General features: G+C 53.2%; 1 protein-coding gene across 1 annotated transcript; it reads right to left on the bottom strand.

The window, feature by feature from the left end:
- Positions 1-1,234: 1,234 nt before the first annotated feature.
- On the bottom strand, positions 1,235-9,174 carry LOC106144876 (keratin, type II cuticular Hb1). Its single transcript, XM_078014645.1, has 9 exons — positions 8,388-9,174; positions 6,314-6,522; positions 5,575-5,635; positions 4,627-4,722; positions 3,918-4,082; positions 3,550-3,675; positions 2,611-2,831; positions 2,385-2,416; positions 1,235-1,913 (listed from the first exon to the last, which is right to left on the bottom strand). Exons 1-9 carry the CDS (start codon positions 8,766-8,768, stop codon positions 1,738-1,740), a joined length of 1,467 nt encoding a protein of 488 aa, XP_077870771.1. The 5' UTR covers positions 8,769-9,174; the 3' UTR covers positions 1,235-1,737.
- Between the last annotated feature and the right edge of the window lie 2,543 nt (positions 9,175-11,717).

Raw genomic sequence — 11,717 nt, 5'->3', positions numbered from 1 at the left:
GGTGAGCCCCATGCCCATGCCTGACGTCGGGATTTCATTAGACTGGGCATGGAAGGGGATGGGGAGTAGGGACAGAGGACTAGGCAGGACAGAGTCTGGATGACCATGGTGGTGTGGAGGTGCTGTTCTAAGGGACTGGACTCTTATTGAGGGTGATGCCTTGGCTTCCTCCCAGGGCTGGGCCTGATTCTAGCTCAGGAAACTGGGGAAGAACATAAAGAACTTCAGGCCCCAAGTGGGCACAGAGTCCTCCCCAGTCCAGAGGATGACAGGACTGTTTGCACCCCTCCCCCATGCCCTCTGCTGCCAGAGCACATTCCTCTTCTAGTGAGAAGGACATAAACATTTGACTGCCCCAGGCCGGGGTTTCGGGTAGGCCAGCCAACTTTCATGCCAGCTGCCAACAGCCTTCCTGGTGCTGGGTCAGCCAGGCCCTAGGGCCCTGGATGCTGTGTCCGGATATTCTGTGTCTGGGGTGCTTGGGGGTGATGGATGAGGTCTGTGTGTGCATGGAAGTGGGGTGTCAGAGTCTGAGTCCCTGGTAGGGATCTGGGCCTGGGTCCTTGGGCAGAGGTGTTTGGTCTCTAAGGTGGGAGGAGAGGGGAGGGGAACTCTGTGTATCACACCTGGGCTTAAAGGGAGCCTCCAAATGGCAGGACCTCTGATATGGGGGCCTGTGCATCTGTGAGTGTTGAGGGTTTTGTTTCAGAACCTGTGTGTGGGGACATCTGTTCCCCATGGGCAGCAGCATATCTGAGGGATACTAGGGAGGCAGTAGGAGTCGGGGAGGGGAGGGGAGGGCAGTAAACCCCTGGGGGTCTGGGACCCTGAGGGATGATGGTGGTGGTATGTGGGTGTGTGGTGGGAAAGGAGCATTTGGGATATGTTGGTTGCTGGGGGATATCTGCATATTTGATCCCATAGACAGGGAATTGAACTGGGGGGGGGGAGGGAGTAGGCATGATGGAAGCAGACCACTGCGTCCCAGCAACTATAGGTGACAAGTCCCCTGCCTAAGGTGATAGGAAATCCAAGCTCCTCCCCTCCTGGCTAGAACTCCTCATGGTCCTGCATGTCTGGGTTTGAGGGCTGCTGACTCAGTGTGTGCAGGCTGGGTGCAGGATACCCAGACAGTTCTTTGCCTCCATGGTGTAAAAGGCTACTCTGCCTTCCCAGGAATGAGACTTGGGCAGAAAGGCCTGGTGGGCACGGGAGGGGACAGTATCAGAGCACATTATACATGACTGTGAGCTTTATTGGAAACGTGGAGACCAAGCATGAGGGAAGGGAAGGAGCAGAGGCGTTGATAGAAGCTTGGTCCCTCCCAAACGGAAACGCAGCCTGTCACCGTAGCTAGGCTTGGAAGGAGGAGGAGGCAAAGCGCAGGAAGGTTCCTGGGGCCAATCTGTGAGAAGCCACAGGTGTCCAAGCGCCCACAGCAGCCCAAATTGGGATTGGATCTTTGCCCAAGGCGACAAGGAAACCGGTCATTTAGACTCCTGGGGGTGGGCCAGCGGGGCCAGACCTGCGGGCCAGGAGCCCGGCTCTTCCTGGAAGACGCCGAGGGACAAGTGCGGAAGGGGATGCAGACCGGGGCGCACGGCAGTTTGGGCAGGCCAGGCCGCTGTGCCCGCAGCCCTTCTTCCTCCTCAAGTCCGGAGCCTTCGGAGCTCCGGGACCGCGGCGGGGCGCAGGGACTGTGGGCTCGCGGAGCGGGGTCTTCACACAACCGGGGCGTTAGGCGAAGCGCACGGAGCGGCCGCTGCCACAGCTCTGGCCGCAGGGCGCGCACATTCCGGTGCTCACCGCCAGGTTCCCGCTGCACTGGGCGTTGCAGACGCTGCCGGTCACTGGCCGGGAGCCTGTCACGCAGAGGTCCCCGCACACGACTCCGCCCCGGGAGCTGCTGACACCTGTGGGAGGAGGCCAATGCTTAGCCCCAAGCGAGGTCCTGGCCTGCCCCCCCCCCCCCGCCCTTGCTGGCCAGAACCCCTTTCCTAGCTAGGGCTCCTCCTGTAGATTTCTAGTGCCTTCTCCCACACCATCACCTGGGCACTCCCTGGAGTCTAATTTCAAGTATCCCTGATACACTATTGGCCCAGGAACTCCCCACAGGCAGAAATAGCGACTTAAACGACCATAACCACACTGCCCTACCCTCTCCTTCTTTTTAGTCTCTTAAACCATGGCTATATGGTGATTTCCCTTTTGTTGGAACCCAGCCATTCCTGTTTAGAATCGGCTATGACTGTGGCTGCTTTCATATTACCAAAGACCACACCGCCTGCAAGGCTGACATATTTACTATCTGACCCCTTAAGAAAAAGTTTGCCCACCCGAAACTCCAAGCCCTTATTTCCAAACCCACAGTGTGGCTTACTTACAGACATTTACAGAACCAATGCCCTCACACAACCTGGGGAAAGCAAAGAGACAAAAATTAGGAAGGAAAAAGCTGCTGAAATGTTTTGACCTACAAATTCCCTCCTTTAAGAAGTGTTGATGCAAATTAGATGCAAATAATATCCCAATGAGCTCCTGACCCTTGAAGTGCAGCAACCCTACTTGGGGACATTGAAGAGGCACCCTCTCCATAGGTGGGGGACCCACCTCTGCTCCTCGCCCTCCAGCAGGCGCCTGTAGGTGGCGATCTCGATGTCCAGGCCCAGCTTGGAGTTCATCACCTCCTGGTACTCCTTGAGCAGGCAGGCCATGTCCTGCTTGGCCTTTTGCAGGGCGCCCTCCAGCTCAGCCAGCTTGCAGCGGGCATCGCTCAGGGCCGCCTCGCCCTGCTGCTCAGACTGGGTCACTGCCGTCTCCAGCTTGGTGTTCTGGGGGCAGGGGAGAGAGTTATTCAGACCCCCTGTTCTGGGTTTAAATCAGAGGCCAGGCTTCCACTGATCGATGACTCTCAAACGAGCCTATTTGTTAGGAATTGCAAATTCATGCTCCCGGGGGAACATAGGCACAGTGGGCCTCAATTTTGGAAATTTAACATAACAATCCAGATTCTGGGTTTCTTTTGAAAAATCAGGAGATCTGATCACACTAGGCCTGCAGTTCTGTATGGCCTGTCTTGGGGAGATCTGGTTGGTTTTGCTCTTTGTGTTTTCCATGAGCCACAGTCCCTGCCATACCCCCATATCCAGGGCCTTGGGTACAGCCTGCTTCACCCATTCATTAGTGTCTGACGACATCTGAGGGTGTGATCACTGATCCAGAACACGGACCAGAGAGGGCAAATGACTCTCCCACCTCACATGGTGAAAGGGCTGGTTGGGGAGCCCAGGTTTTCTGCATCCCTGACCAGTGCCATTTGCTCTGTTCCATTCTGCGCCTGGGTCTAGGGAAGCCCTTGTCACCTCCTTTCCCTCCACACTACCCTGCCTTTTCCATTCAGTGAGAATGTAGAGCATTTTTCATGAAGAAGACGGCCTGATGTTTGATGTTCACTTCTCTTCTCACAAAGTGGCAAGATGTCTGATTGAAATTCCTCTATGCAGGCTGACCCCACTCTTCCCACACTGAGGGGGACCTGGGCTCCTGTACCTGGCACTTGGCATTCTCCACCTCGGCCGTCAACCTCTGGATGATGCGGTTCAGCTCGTTGATCTCTTCTTTGGTGCGGCGCAGGGTCTCCCCGTGCCTGATCACTGTGGCCTTCATCTCCTCGCACTGGGGGGAGGCAGAGATGCTCATGAAGCTCAGCATGGGACATCCCACCCACTTAAGACATCATTGATGTCTATGTAGGTGGTATAGTGCTCAACTTGTACAACCAGACATGGCAGCCGTCTCAACCTGAGAGCTGTCAGCCCTTCTCTTGTCATGCTTAGAATAAAAGAAGGCCTTTCTAAACGATACCTCACACCCCTCCCACTGCCATGCGCAGAAGGCAGGTGTCCGGGGCCTCTCACCTTGGTGCGGTACCAGGACTCAGCCTCAGCCCTACTACGATTGGCGATGTCATCATACTGAGCCTTGATCTCGGCCACGACACAGTCCATGTTCAGGTCGCGGCTGTTGTCCATCTTGACGACAACGGAGGTGTCTGAGATGTGGGAGTTGAGAACGCGGATCTCCTGCAGGAGGAGGGGAGGGCAAGAACTATGTCCAGAGTCTGACTCTTGGCAAATTTAACATAACAATCCAGATTCTGGGTTTCTTTTGAAAAATCAGGAGATCTGATCACACTAGGCCTGCAGACCATCTCACAGTCCTTCCCTGACCCTTCCCCTGCTTCCTTCCCTGTGCGAAGTCCCAGTCATAGTCTTTCCTTGAACCCCGGGACCCCACCACACCCCTCAGGCCCAGAGTCCTGGGGCTGAGAGGAGAAGGTAGAGGGAGTCCAGGTCTGAGATCAACTGTCTGATCTCAGACAGGGTCTAGGACCAGAGCTGACGTCCTGTAATGATTGTTAACACAGTAACCAGGAAGTTACCACTTGTCAGGGCACAGGATACAAGAGGTCAAACTCTCCTTCTTCACTCTTGATAGCAACCTGCCCCAGTCTCTCAACTACTCTGTGCTCCTGACATGCTGCCTTAGGGCTTGGAAGTCAAAATGGTGATGAGTCCTTCCCAAGCCTAACACCCTTCTTGCTGCCCCCTGCTCTGAGCCCCTCACCTCCTCATACAGTCGTCTCAGGAAGTCGATCTCCTGGGTCAGGGCCTCCGCGTTGGCTTCCAGGTCTGACTTTCTCAGGTAGGCGCAGTCCACGTCCTAAAGGGGAAAGATGGGCCAGGTGTCTCCCTGGGAACACAACCCAGAACTCTCACTGTCCCCCCAGCAGGCTGAGCAGACTCTTTGGGAAGCTCGCTTGGATGTCATCCTAGTGTCTGGTGTCATGGCTCAGGCAAAGCCCTTTATGAAGCTAGTGGGCTCAGAAGCAGGTGTGGGGAGAAGAGGGGGTTCCCCCAGGTTTCCAGGCACTTCCTCTGGGACCACTAGGATGATTCCTCTAGAACTCACACCTTGCATTATTACCCAAGCTTAGGATCTAGTGTGGATGCCTCACACCTCTCTGCTCTGGATCTCGTGCAAAGAAAAATCTAGATCTGTGGTCAGAAGGGTGCTTGGCCATCCAGACTGCCCCTTCCAGCCCAGGGCAACTCAGAGCAAGACTTTCAACTCTGTGCCTCATTTTGTCACACTGAGGTGGCTGGAAGGAGAGGCAACGTGGTGGCACTTGTGCAGAGTTAGGCTGAAGAGGTGAGGAACCACAGCTGCTGTCCAGCTGTCACCGGCCTGAGGCTGTCGGCATTGCCTGGCATTCAGCAGCTCCTTCAGTCATGGGTATTTATTGAGTGCCCAATCTACATCAGGCACAGGGCCCGGGGAACTGGGAAGCCAGTGGCCAGATGGACAAGAATGTTGCCTGCTTGAAGTTGGCCCTGTACTTGAACGTTGGGTCTAAAGGGGAGCTGTGGAGCCTTTGGGAGAGAGGAACAGGGGCGAAATCTTTCTGGGGGAGCTGTGACTCTGGGGGAGCTGCTCAGCCTCTCAAATGTACACAACTTTCTGCTGCCTCCGCCCTCGGTTCAGATGTGGGATGAGTCCTCTGGGGTCACTCACCTTCTTCAGAGCCACAAATTCGTTCTCAGCAGTGGCCCTGAGTGCCACTTCCTCTTCATACCTGAGGACCCAGGACACAAAGCTCAGATGAAGAGAGAATAAAGGCCCAGACAAGCACAGCCCAGAGCACTGAACTAGAAGGGACCTTGTCTATTCTTGTGCTCTGGGCATTCAAACCAGCCTGTCACCCAAGGCTCTTCCAGTTTCAGGGATTCTCATTGCTGATGTGGTTCCCGGGTGGGTGCCTTTGAAGGTGCATGTTCTGTTTCTGGACTGTGACTCCCTGAGGGGCAGGAATTTGCCCTAGTTCTGGTAAAACTTTCCCCTCTTATTTCATTTTTTTTTGTGTGGTGCTGGGGCTTGAACCCAGGGCTTTATGCATGTGAGGCAAGCACTCTAACAACTGAGCTATATCCCCAGCCCTGCTTTTCCCTCTTCCTTACTTTCTTATCCCTCCCCCACTCAGTGCCTAACACAGCACCTAGAATGTTGAATGGATGCCCAATGAAAGTTTGATGAATTAATGAAATAAATATATCATGACGAGGTAGCTGGAGTAGCTCAGAATCTCTCTACAACCATAAACTCCCAACCCAGAAAAAAAATCCCTCCCCTTCAGAGGCTTATTGTCACTGTCTTCTTTCTATTGGGAAGTTCCTCTGGTAGTCTAATCCAAATTTATCTTGTCTTGACTTAATCCTGTTTTATTTCTCCAAACCTGCTTCCCCACTGCACTCACTTCTTCTTGTAGCCCTCCAGCACCTCCCGCACGTGGTTGAGCTCTGAGGCCAGCCTCCCGCTGTCGGCCTCCACACACTCGGCCTCCCGCCTCAGGGTCTCGATGTAGCCCTCGAACAGGGGCTCCAGGTTGCTCTCGCAGCACTTGCGGTTCTGGTAGAACTGCAGCTTGGTCTCCAGCAGCTTGTTCTGCTGCTCCAGGAAGCGCACCTAGGGTGGGAGTGGGAGAAAAGTCTGCGAGAGGAACCAGCATGCCCTGCTCTCCTTAGAGAAATGGCAGAGTCGAGACAGAACCAGCAGCAAAATGTGTAGAGGCCAAAAAGTGTGTAGCGGCCAAGGTGGATGTCATGGTTCTTTCTGGGCTCTCCTGACCTGAGGATGCACCTGTGGAATCCTTGTTTCATGGCTGAGCAAATGAGAGACATAGGATTGTGCTGGGTTACTGTGGGGACAGGTAGCCATGGAGGATAGTGACAATCATGAAAGGCTCCCCAAAGCAGTACTGGGCAGGATTAAGTAGGAAGGAAGCCTTCCACCATGAGCTCCCTCAGTGCAGACCCCTGGCTTATTTATGGATGTCCTTGGGGGTCAGCTGGGGCATGGTGGACAGTTGCCCAACAGTCAGGGTGGGAAGGGCTTCCTAGTTGGGGAAGGCAGAGAAGTTAGACTCTTTCCAAGCAGGATGCCCGAGGTTGGAAGAAGCCTGGGGAGATGTGGGTATGTATGGTCGAAGGTGGCCTACACTCATATAGGATACAGTGTCACACAGCTCTGGAGGCCAGGTTGACAAGGTGAGGCGTGCCACCCTTTACTGGAAGTCATTCAAACTGGAGAGACACAATGGCAGCAATACACTGTGGGCCAGGAAGACGGTCAGCAAACAAGACTAGGCCCTTGGCCTCCAGGTTTCCACTCCTCATGCATTTCAGGTGGAGTTGAGGTGCCTCCTTGCCTTTTAGCCTCGGGACCCTTCCATCCAACTCCTTGAGTGTGGCTGGGAATTCCCAGGCTGGAACTTCCAGATGAGGAATAGAGACTGTTGGTACTTTATGGATAATTTTAGGTGGTCTTGGCTCATAGGATCTCATGGCTACCTTAGCCCCATCTTCCCTTTCAAAATCATGGCTAGCTCACCCACAGTCTTCATGGGGAGGATGCTGGGGTGGAGCTCAGGCCGGGACCTTTTCCACATGCCATCTCTTGCTACCTCCCTAGGATGCTGTCCGTGGAGGCATGCTAGCCCCTCCTAGAGGGGAATGGTGCAACTGGGGATCTAAGCTTTGGACCTTCTAGCCCCAGGAATCTGTGGAGCAGGAGAGATCCTGGGCCTGGAGTCCTGCTCTGGCAAATCTTTCTGTGAGCCTTTGGTGGTGGTGATGGGGGTGGGGGTCCTTGCCTTATCCCTGCCCCTTTTCCTTTCTGTGTACACTCAAAGGACTGCACTCTTGGCAGCAATTCTTAAATATCCACCCTTCACAGGCTGACTTCAGAATTTTGCTACCCTCTGTGCTATTTTACTCATGTGACATCTCTAAGCATATTCACTCAGTGAAATCTGTAAACATTTACACTGAGGGAGTTAAAGTGGTAACTTTATGTTACCACCACAGAACCAGCATCACTAGGCAGGCACAAGGAATTCGCAAAACAAATCCTAGTTGAAACTATTGTCCCAGACAGCTCCGAATCCAGGGCTTGCTGTCTTTATTACAAGCAGAAGGGAAGCAAGTAGTAGATGTCACACACATTGCCACTCAATGAGATTTTTCTCCAGCTACTTTTTTTTTTTTTAAAAAAAATTATTTGGCTGTCAATGGAGCTTTGTTTTATTTATTTATATGTGGCACTGAAAATCCAACCCAGTGCCTCACACATGCTAGGCACCCCAGCCCTCTCCAGCTACTTTTAAGGAAGAAAACAGGACATGAATTTTTTTCATCAGATGTTTCAATGCTATTTAATATCATGGGTCTGGACACCCGAAAATTATCATAAAATAGCGGTCCTCGTTTTGCATTTCTATAAAGACTGGCCTGGGGCAACCCATCTCCTTCTAGAACATCCAGGACACCCACCTTGTCGATGAAGGCAGCGAACCTGCTGTTGAGGCACTTGATCTGCTCCTTCTCCTCGTGCTTCACACACTGCGCGTTGGGGTCGATCTCCAGGTTGAGGGGCGTGAGCAGGCTCTCGTTGACCGACACGGAGGTGATGCAGGGTGGGCTGGGTCCGCACACGCCGCCAGAGCGGTAGCCGAAGCTGCGTCCGCAGGAGCCCGAGCGGAAGGCTCCGCAGACGCTGCGGCTGCCGAAGCCCCCGGTGATGCCGCGGTAGCAGGAGATGCCGCGGTAGGGGGCGGCGGTGATGCAGCAGCGGCCTGGCCGGGGCCCGCAGGCCGAGGCGCAGCTGAAGGCTCGGACGCCGCAGGGGCCGCTGAAGCCGGAGAGGCAGGACATGGTGCAGTGGCAGGGGCAGGGGCAGGCTGGACCCCGAAGCCCGCGCGGAGCCTTATATGGCGGCCCGCGGGCCCGGGGAGGGAGCTCGCCGCCCAGGCATTTACGAGCTTGGAGGGCTCGGCCCTCGCGCCTCGCCGAGCCGGGAATCAAAGCGGGCCGGGCCGCCTGGCAGCCCACATGAAACGGCCTTCGCTTCCTGCCAGCGCTTTATGAGGCCGGGAAGCGCCTGGTCAGCTCCGAGGGCCATGCACTGTGGGCACCGCGGGCGGGTCCCTTACGCCCCGCTGCTGGGACTCAGCCCGGGAAGCGCTGGGTTATTGGCTCCATCCCGGGCGTGTGGCTGGACACACCCGGGCCCCTCTTGGGTCCCAACCCTGAGGCTTGGGAAGCCCTGGGAGTTACCTGAGCATGTGTGCACGGTATGGGGGGCCAGTGAGTGCGCGTTTGTTGAAGGGGTCAGGGCCCTCGAAAGTCAAGGGCAAGTTCATGTCGTGAGGTTGGATAGGTGAATAAACTTTCTGAGTCTCAGTTTTCTCATAGGCTAAGTAGGGATAATGATAAGACTTGTTGGGAGGATCTAATGAGATAATGGACCAGAAAGCATTTAGGGCTCTCCCTAGCACTAAGAACTCCACAAATGTTTGTTTGTTTGTTTTATTCTACTATTATTGTCATTTCCACCTGTGTCCCTTTAGGCAAAAACTTTCTCTTTTCTCCTCAGGACTTACTTCATATTTCGTCTCCTCTTCTAGTTAGTGTCCCCCTCACCCTGAGCAAGGACTCCTTATACTCTTCTCCTCTCCACTTGTGGGAGAAGGGAGCTAAATGTGCCTCACTGCTACACAATGCTCCTTGTACTTTGGGGAGGGCTTTTCAATACATAATTCATCTAATTCCCCAGGCAGCCTTCTGAATTTGATATTATTGGGCCCATTTATCTGTTAGGAAGTTGAGCTTAGAATGATCCAGGGACATTTTAAAGGTCTTACATGGAAGGCTCCATAGAGGCCTGCAGTCAGAATCAGAAAGAAGACTCTCCGGCCCCCCTCCATGCTGGCCTCTCCCAGGGTTGGGGTTTTGGGAGCTCAGTTCTTGGAGCTCGGGACATAGACTGCTGGGTTCTTAGAGGGAGGGGACTGATCCAAATCCTTCCCTGATATCAACTGACACTTGGTGGTGGCCACCAACTCCAGAAGGCCACAACCTGTCATAAAGAGGTTAATTATGGGTCCAGTGACTGCCAGGGGAAACCAGAGTGTGTGCTCAGCAGCTGGCATTAAAGAGAAGCCTGCAAGTCACCCTGTGCTTCCTTTGCTTTAAAGATGAGTTATTATTGTGCATACAGTAATTAAATCTTGGAACTCCAGAGGTCATCACAGCCAGCCTGGCATCTCATTGCCAAGGAGTGTCCCATTGTCCCCTTTGCTGTCTTTTCCACATTCCTGTGGGCTTGTCTTTGTCCACACAGCAAATTAAGTCCATTTGAAATTCAGAGAGGTGGGAAAGCTGCAGGCTGACTTGTGCCCACTAAGAACACAACCTTCTGAAGAAGAGGAAAGTGAACATTGGACAGAAACCCCACAAACTGTTGGCACTAATCCCTGATCCAGCTTCAGGGAAACGTGCTCCCTGGTGGCCCCTTTATTATTCTTGGAACCCAGGAGAAATGGGTTGAAACATGAGAAATTTCACAGTCAAGGAAAGACAATGAAGGACAGTTCCCTATAGAGAGGGATGGTGGTCACAGGCTATGGGAACAGGAGGACTTTTCCATTCGTGGCCAGATCTTCTAGAAGACAGTCTCCTTCCCCTTTCCATGTCCAGTGCACCATTCTATGGATGGAAAGCTGATGTCCTGTCTTGTTCATCATGTCTCCTCCCCAGTGGATCCCAGGAAGCAATTCAGGACAGAGAGCATCTCTGAGGATCCTGCAGAAACCAGGCTCAGAGCATGAGGGAGGATTCTGCATCCCAGACAGGGTAGGTGTGCTCAGAGGAGCTTCATGCAAAACTGCAGGGGTCTGGCTATAACGGCAGCACAAGGCTGTGGGGACTTCTTTCAGTGTGAGCCTCCAGTATGTGTGCTTGGGGCTGAGGTCAGGGCTGAGTCCTTGGAGGACACAACACTTTGGTTGGGCTTGAAGAATGTGAGGATTTAGAAGTGACAAGATGAGAGCTGAGGAGGAGGATTAAGTCTGAGGAAATGGTATAAGCAAAGACACCAATCAAGAGAGGCCAGAACCCATTTGGGGAATGGCAGGCAGTCCTCTTTGACTGATGAAGGGGTAGATACGGTAGGGGTAGATAAGCAGGGTGAGCTTAAAACATCAAGCTGAGCACCAGAGATGCTTGACCTAGAGGAGTCCATGCTCACAGAAGGGACACAGGATAGTACATGGAGGGTGCTTGTGTGTGTGTGTGTGTGTGTGTGTGTGTGTGTGTGTGTGTGTGTTTATGTGTGCTTGTATATGTTTGTCTACTTCTGGAAAATTCATCATGAAATACCTTAACCATCAGTATTCCCGTTTCAGAAATCCATTTCTTCCTTCTCCGTGGTAGAGTGATCAAGTGTCTCTGGAATCAGACACACTTTGGCTCTGCCATTTGTGATCTGGGTGAAAACATACATATAATCTCTCTGAGTCTCAGTTTCCCTGTATCTAGAATTGAGATAATAAAACTTTCCCAGAGACATTCTGAGGATAAAGTGTGTCTATAAAGCATTAGCACAATGCCTGGCATATAGCCAGCTGTCAATAATTGTGGTTGTTATTATTACAATTATTATTTTCCTCTCCATTGCCTATTGCACTGGTGACAATCAAGGGAGCCCTCCATGGCCTGGCATGCTCTTCCAGGTCCTGGGACTGTGGTCTCCTGCAAACTGATGCTCTCTTGACTGAGGACTCCAAATTCCACTGCTCTTTTAAGGCTTTGGGGACCCAGTCT

This window comes from Ictidomys tridecemlineatus, chromosome 6, assembly GCF_052094955.1.
Source record: "Ictidomys tridecemlineatus isolate mIctTri1 chromosome 6, mIctTri1.hap1, whole genome shotgun sequence".
Taxonomy (NCBI): domain Eukaryota; kingdom Metazoa; phylum Chordata; class Mammalia; order Rodentia; family Sciuridae; genus Ictidomys; species Ictidomys tridecemlineatus.
This window is presented reverse-complemented; position numbering and strand designations above follow the sequence as displayed.